The 7,464-nt window shown below is 43.3% G+C and overlaps 1 protein-coding gene across 1 annotated transcript in view; it reads right to left on the bottom strand.

Annotated features, from left to right (window-relative positions):
* Nucleotides 1–7,464, bottom strand: part of LOC119430166 (mucin-5AC-like) — a gene marked incomplete at its 3' end in the record, with an annotated part of 25,240 nt that overhangs the window by 1,640 nt on the left and 16,136 nt on the right. The window contains exons 2-5 of the mRNA XM_037697643.1: nt 5,049–5,158; nt 3,972–4,304; nt 1,448–1,509; nt 620–762 (exon numbers count right to left, since the gene is read on the bottom strand). Coding sequence (XP_037553571.1) covers nt 620–762; nt 1,448–1,509; nt 3,972–4,304; nt 5,049–5,158 — 648 coding nt within the window. The remainder of the gene's footprint in view (nt 1–619; nt 763–1,447; nt 1,510–3,971; nt 4,305–5,048; nt 5,159–7,464) is intronic.

The following is a 7,464-nucleotide window of genomic DNA, read 5'->3' as shown; positions in this document are numbered from 1 at the left end:
AGCTGTGCTTGTAGTTGGAGCATCTGTGGTTGTTGTGGCAGGAACAGCTGTGGTTGTGGTTGGAGCTGATGGGGTTGTTGTTGGAGCAGCAGTGGTTGTAGTTGGAGAAGCTGTGGTTGTGGTTGGAACAGTTGTGGTTATTGTTGGAGCACCTATTGTTGTTGTTGGAGCAACTGTAGTTGTTGTAAGAGCTGCTCTGGTTGTAGTTGGAGCAGCTGTGGTTGTTGTGGTAACAGCTGTTTTTGGAGCTGCTGTTGTTGTTGAAGGAACAGCTGTAGTTGTCGTTGGAGCAGCTGTGGTTGTCATCGAAATCGCTGTAGTTGTTACAGAAAAGCATCTAATTTTATATAGAGTATATTTTGCACAAATTCCCATTTAATGTAGCATTCTAGTTAAAATGTTTCTTTTAAGCTTTGTCAACCTTAATTGTTGCCCTTCTCAATTTTTTAAAATACTTTAACAGTACTAATCCTAAACTATAAAGATAAAAAAAAAAAACATTTTATGCTTAACTCTTTAATATTTTTGTCCTTTTTCAAAAACAAAATATTGTTGGTATGGTAAATTTAAAAGTTTTGTTTTATTTTAAAGATTTCTTAAATATGAATCTTTTTCTTACTTATTCCATCTACGGAAGCTGTGACGATGTTAAATTCTGTGATGTTTGAGTCTGCCTCCATCAAAACATCAATAATTTCATTTTCAGTAGGAACAGATGAGGATTCAAATTCAAGGTTCACATTGTTGATGACTGACCCTTTCCTGTAAAAGAAACAAAAAAATATTATGCACAAATCTGTGATGAACTGTGGAATAGTATTGATACATCAAGATAAGAGTGCTACACACTTTAAACCTTTAAGAGTGTTTACAAATGGGTTTTACTATGAGGATATAAAATGTAGTACAGTTATGGGAAAGGTAATCTTTGAAAAGTGGAATTAAACATGTATTTACATGAGTGTGTATGCATATATAAATATATATGTTATCTTTAAAGAATGTTAACATTTTATAATCATGTATGCTTATGAACTCGTAAATATTATGGCATTATATGTATTAATTGCATAATAGTGTATTTATATTTGTGTTTATATGCAAGAATATATATATATATTTATATGTTAATGAAATTAGTTATTTAAAACATTCATTCTTTTTTTAATTAGATGAGTACTTTTTGTATAAAGACAACAGCAGCTTATGAAATTGTAAATGCTCATATTACATAAAGAAATCTGATTATTTATGCAATGCTGTAAAGAGCGACAGGATGAGCTCAGCTACTTGCTTCATCCTGCCCCTTTTTGAATACAATGTGTCCTGTTCTGATTTTTTGTTATTTTTGTTGTGTGCATATGAATGTTGGAGATAAATAAAATAAATAATTAAATAAATCAAACTAATGTATAGATAATACAGTTTTTCTTAGAAAAAAACTTACCCAAAGGAAAATGATCCAAAATACTTGAATGAATGGAATTTGTTTTTGAAAATGTTCCCAAGCTGCAACAGACATACAAAAATCATGGGCTTTACTCGTAAGGCTAAATCTAAAAATAATACATTATTCCAAACATTTTGTCAAATTTAAAAACTGTTTTAGTGGAGTTTCTTTTTTATTGAGACTTTAAAATATCAATAGTTGTCATATAACCATTTTACACTTTGAGGACAAAAACAAAAATTTCTCAGCAACTTCTTTGGCAAAAGTTGCTTTTGAATGTTAAATAATGTCTAAAGAAGCCTAATGAAAATAGTGTGTCAAGGTTCTTACTACTTCCTGTGAGATTGTTTTCTAAGCTTATTGGCTCAATGAATTGAGGGAAACATGCACATCAGCCAATTTTCATTATTCCTGCAAAGATGGGGACTGTTTTTTTTTTTTCTTTTACTTCTTCCAAATAAAAATCCTGCAGGGATTTTTTTCAAGTTTTTGGTGTAAATCTTTTCTCTATTTATTTGCAATGATTAATTGTTCAGTAATGGTTTAAATTTTAATGGTATATATGTAAAACTCTTAACATTTGCCCATCAAAATGTGTGATAAAAGAAGAGCCAAAAAAAAAAAAAAAACATGTACCAGAACAACTATTTAGGTAACAACAACTTGGGTTATCAAACTTACTACTACAGATGGAAGCATTGCTTCCATCTGAAGTAGTAAGTTTATTCAGCATATTGTTTAAATCATTCAAGTACTGTGTCTGCTATAGGCCTTATATAAAACTCTACAGTTGACCACACAAAACTACAAAGAAGCAAAAACCTAAACTTGTAATTGGCTCAAGGAGCAACATGAAACATAGACAATGAAGGATGGAGTAAATTAACAGTTTGAGGAAACAAAGAAGTCAGAAGATTGTGAATATATAACAATGTATTAAACATAAATGAGATCTTGTCAAATTGTCTAAATTCTCAACAACTGTTTGCATTAAAAGGATGCTGATGTTTGGCTTTAGGTCAATTTCATTAGTTAAAATATAAAAATAAAAAAAAAGGCTGAAAAATATATCATTGCCACAAAATTCTTTTGGTTAGTAGTTGGTTAAAAAGTATAAAAAATACAAAGAAACTATTAGGTTAAAAAAAACTGTGATGTCAATTTAGGTTTATCTAAGACTTAATATAAACACAGTAGATATGTTAAAAGTTATAAGAAATGTTGTTTTAAAATATGCTGAACATTATGTAATTGTTGATTAAAAACAGGATTAGGAAAAAAAAAAGACTAAACAAAGAAGTAAAAAGCTTACCTTTCCCGTCAAAAAAGAAACACGATTTGAATATTCTGGAGATGTTACGTCACTGTACTGACTAATGAATAGGTCATCAGACTTAAAGGACAACATTTTTGTTGTAGATGAAACTGTGGTTGTGGATAGGGAAGCTGTGGTTGTTGTAGAAGAAGCTGTGGTTGTGGTTGGAGCAGCTGTGGTTGTTGTGGGAGCAGCTGTGGTTGTGGTTGGTGCAGCTGTGGTTGTGGTCGGAGCAGCTGTAGTTGTGGTTGGAGAAGCGGTGGTTGTTGTAGGAGCAGATGTGGTTGTAGTTGGTGCAGCTGTCGTTGTGGTTGGAGCAGCTGTCGTTGTGGTTGGAGCAGCTGTGGTTGTGGTTGGAGAAGCTGTGGTTGTGGTTGGAGCAGATGTAGTTGTGGTTGGAGCAGCTGTAGTTGTGGTTGCAGCAGCTGTCGTTGTGGTTGGGGCAGCTGTGGTTGTGGTTGGAGAAGCTGTGGTTGTGGTTGGAGCAGTTGTAGTTGTGGATGAAGCAGCTGTAGTTGTGGTTGGAGCAGCTGTGGTTGTTTTTGGAGCAGCTGTGGTTATGGTTGGTGCTGCTGTGGTTTTGGTTGGAGCAGTTGTGGGAGTTGCTGTTGTTGTTGTGGGACCACCTGTGGTTGTGGATTGAATAAATGTGGTTTTAGTGGGAGCAGCTGTGGCTGTTGGGGGAGCAACTGTGGTTGATGATGGAGCAGCTGTGGTTGTGGTTGGGGCTGATGTGGTTGTAGTGGGAGCTGCTGTGGTTGTTGTTGGAGCAGCAGTGGTTGTTGTTGGACCAGTTGTGGTTGTTGTAGAAGCAGCTGTGGTTGTTGTTGGGCCAGCTGTGGTTGTTGTAGGGGCAGCTGTGGTTGTTGTAGAAGCAGCTGTGGTTGTGGTGAGAGCAGCTGTGGTTGTTGTGGGAGCAATGGTGGTTGTTGTGGGAGCAGCTGTGGTTGTGGTTGGAGCAGCAGTGGTTGTGGTTTGAGCAGCTGTGGTAGTAGTTGGGGCAGCTGTGGTTGTTGTGGGATCAGCTGTGGTTGTTGTGGGAGCAGTTGTGGTTGTTGTGGGAGCAGTTGTGGTTGTTGTTGGAGTAACAGTGGTTGTTGGAGCAGCAGTGGTTGTGGTTTGAGCAGCTGTGGTTGTTGTTGGAGCAGCAGTGGTTGATGGAGCAGCTGTGGTTGTTGTTGGAGCAGCAGTGGTTGATGGAGCTGCTGTGGTTGTTGTGGGAGCAGTTGTGGTTGTTTTGGGAGCAGCTGTTGTTGTTGTTGGAGTAGCAGTGGTTGGTGGAGCAGCAGTGGTTGTGGTTGGGGCAGCTGTGGTTGTTGTTGGAGCAGCTGTGGTTGTTTTGGGAGCAGCTGTGGTTGTGGTTGGAGCATCTGTGGTTGTTTTGGGAGCAGCTATGGTTGTTTTAGGAAAAGATGTGGTTGTGGTTGGAGCAGCTGTAGTTGTTTTGGGAACAGTTGTTGTTGTGGTTGGAGCAGTTGTGCTTGTTTTGGGAACAGCTGTGGTTGTTGTTGGAGCAGCAGTGGTTGCAGCAGCTGTGGTTGTTTTGGGAACAGCTGTGGTTGTGGTTGGAGCAGCAGTGGTGGCTGTGGGATCACCTTTGGGTGTTGTTGATGCAGCTGTGGATGGGGTTGGAGCAGCTGTGGTTGTTGTTGGAGAAGCAGTGGTTGTTGTTGGAGGAGCTGTGGTTGTTGTGGGAGCAGCTGTGGTTGTGGTTTGAGCAGCTGTGGTAGTAGTTGGGGCAGCTGTGGTTGTTGTGGGAGCAGCTGTGGTTGTTGTGGGAGCAGCTGTGGTTGTGGTTGGAGCAGCTGTGATTGTGGTTGGAGCAGCTGTGGTTGTGGTTGGGGCTGATGTGGTTGTTGTGTGAGCAGCTGTAGTTGTTGTAGTAGCAACTGTGGTTGTTATTGGAGCAGCAGAGGTTGTCATTGGAACAGCTGTGGTTGTTGTTGGAGTAGCAGTGGTTGTTGGAGCAGCTGTGGTTGTAGTTGGAGTAACTGTGGTTGTACCTGGAGAATCTGTGGTTGATGTGGCAGAAAAAGCTGTTGTTGTGGTTGGAGCAGCTGTGGTTGTAGTTTGAACAGCTGTGGTTGTGGTTGGAGCAGCTGTGGTTGTGGTTGGGGCTGATGTGGTTGTAGTGGAAGCTGCTGTGGTTGTCGTTGGAGCAGGAGTGGTTGTTGTTGGACCAGTTGTGGTTGTTGTAAAAGCAGCTGTGGTTGTTGTTGGACCAGCTGTGGTTGTTGTAGGAGCAGCTGTGGTTGTTTTGGGAGCAGCTGTGGTTGTACTTGTAGCAGCTGTGGTTGTTGTGGGAGTAATGTCGGTTGTTGTGGGAGCAGCTGTGGTTGTGGTTGGAGCAGCAGTGGTTGTGGTTTGAGCAGCTGTGGTAGTAGTTGGGGCAGCTGTGGTTGATGTGGGAGCAGCTGTTGTTGTTGTGGGAGCAGTTGTGGTTGTTGTGGGAGCAGCTGTGGTTGTTGTTGGAGTAGCAGTGGTTGTTGGAGCAGAAGTGGTTGTGGTTTGAGCAGCTGTGGTAGTGGTTGGGGCAGCTGTGGGTTTTTTTGGAGCAGCTGTGGTTGTTTTGGGAGCAGCTGTGGTTGTGGTTGGAGCAGCTGTGGTTGGTGTTGCAGCAGCTGTGATTGTTTTGGGAACAGCTGTGGTTGTTGTTGGAGCATCTGTGGTTGTTTTGGGAACAGATGTGGTTGTGGTTGGAGCAGCTGTGGTTGTTTTGGGAACATCTGTGGTTGTGATTGGAGAAGCTGTGTTTGTTTTGGGAACAGCTGTGGTTGTTGTGGGAGCAGCTGTGGTTGTGGTTAAAGCAGCTGTGGTTGTTGGTGGAGCAGCAGTGGTGGTCATTGGAACAGTTGTGGTTGTGGTTGGAGCGGCTGTGGTTGTTTTAGTAACAACTGCGGTTGTTGTTGGAACAGCTTTGTTTGTGGTTGCAGCAGCTGTGGTTGTTTTGGGAACAGCTGTTGTGCTTGGAACAGCTGTTGTTGTGTGTGCAGCTGTGGTTGTGGGAGCAACTGTAGTTATTGTAGGAGCAGCTGTGGTTGTTTTTGGAGAAACTGTAGTTGTTGTAGGAGCAACTGTAGTTGTTATTGGAGCTGCTGTGGTTGTTGTTGGAGCACCTGTGGTTGTTGTTGGAGCACTTTTGGTTGTGGTGGGCACGGCTATTGTTGTTGTGGGAGCTGCTGTGGTTGTTGTGGGAGCTGCTGTGGTTGTTGTGGGAGCTGTTGTGGTTAGTGATGGATCAGCTGTAATTGTTGTGGGAGCATTTGTGGTTGTTGCTGGAGCAGCTGTGGTTGGAGCTGCTGTGGTTGTTGTCGGAGCAGCTGTTGTTGTTGTTGGAGCAGCTGTGGTTGTTGTCAGAGCAGCTGTTGTTGTGGTTGGAGCAGATGTAGTTGTGGTTGGAGCAGCAGTAGTTGTGGTTGCAGCAGCTGTAGTTGTGGTTGGAGCAGCAATGGTAGTTTTAGGAGCTGCTGTGGTTGTGGTTGGTGCTGCTTTGGTTGTGATTGGAGCAGTTGTGGTTGTGGTTGGAGCAGCTGTAGTTGTGGTTGGAGCAGGTGTGGTTGTTTTTGGAGCAGCTGTGGTTATGGTTGGTGCTGCTGTGGTTTTGGTTGGAGCAGTTGTTGGAGTTGCTGTTGATGTAGTGGGACCACCTGTGGTTGTGGATTGAATAAATGTGGTTTTAGTGGGAGCAGCTGTGGTTGTGGTTGGAGCAGCTGTGGCTGTTGGGGGAGCAACTGTCGTTGTGGGAGCAACTGTGGTTGATGATGGAGGAGCTGTGGTTGTGGTTGGAGCTGATGTGGTTGTAGTGGGAGCTGCTGTGGTTGTTGTTGGAGCAGCAGTGGTTGTTGTTGGACCAGTTGTGGATGTTGTAGAAGCAGCTGTGGTTGTTGTTGGACTAGCTGTGGTTGGTGTAGGGGCAGTTGTGGTTGTTTTAGAAGCAGATGTGGTTGTGGTGAGAGCAGCTGTGGTTGTTGTGGGAGCAATGGTGGTTGTTGTGGGAGCAGCAGTGGTTGTGGTTTGAGCAGCTGTGGTAGTAGTTGGGGCAGCTGTGGTTGTTGTGGGAGCAGCTGTGGTTGTTGTGGGAGCAGTTGTGGTTGTTGGGGGAGCAGCTGTGGTTGTTGTTGGAGTAGCAGTGGTTGTTGGAGCAGCAGTGGTTGTGGTTTGAGCAGCTGTGGTTGTTGTTGGAGCATCTGTGGTTGTTGTTGGAGCAGTTGTGGTTGTTGTGGGAGCATCTGTGGTTGTTGTTAAAGTAGCAGTGGTTGTTGGAGCAGCAGTGGTTGTGGTTGGGACAGCTGTGGTTGTTGTTGGAGTAGCAGTGGTTGATGGAGCAGCTGTGGTTGTTGCGGGAGCAGTTGTGGTTGTTTTGGGAGCAGCTGTGGTTGTTGATAAAGTAACAGTGGTTGTTGGAGCAGCAGTGGTTGTGGTTGGGACAGCTGTGGTTGTTGTTGGAGCAGCTGTTGTTGTTTTGGGAGCAGCTGTGGTTGTGGTTGGAGCAGCTGTGGTTGTTTTGGGAACAGATGTGGTTGTGGTTGGAGCAGCTGTAGTTGTTTTGGGAACAGCTGTGGTTGTGGTTGGAGCAATTGTGCTTGTTTTGGGAACAGCTGTGGTTGTTGTTGGAGCAGCTTTGGTTGCAGCAGCTGTGGTTGTTTTGGGAACAGCTGTGGTTGTGGTTGGAGCAGCAGTGGTGGCTGTGGGATCACCT

Source organism: Nematolebias whitei, chromosome 1 (assembly GCF_014905685.2).
Source record: "Nematolebias whitei isolate Nwh7 chromosome 1, NemWhi1, whole genome shotgun sequence".
Classification (NCBI taxonomy): domain Eukaryota; kingdom Metazoa; phylum Chordata; class Actinopteri; order Cyprinodontiformes; family Rivulidae; genus Nematolebias; species Nematolebias whitei.
Note: the sequence above shows the minus strand (reverse complement) of the source record. Positions and strands in the feature narration are given on the sequence as shown.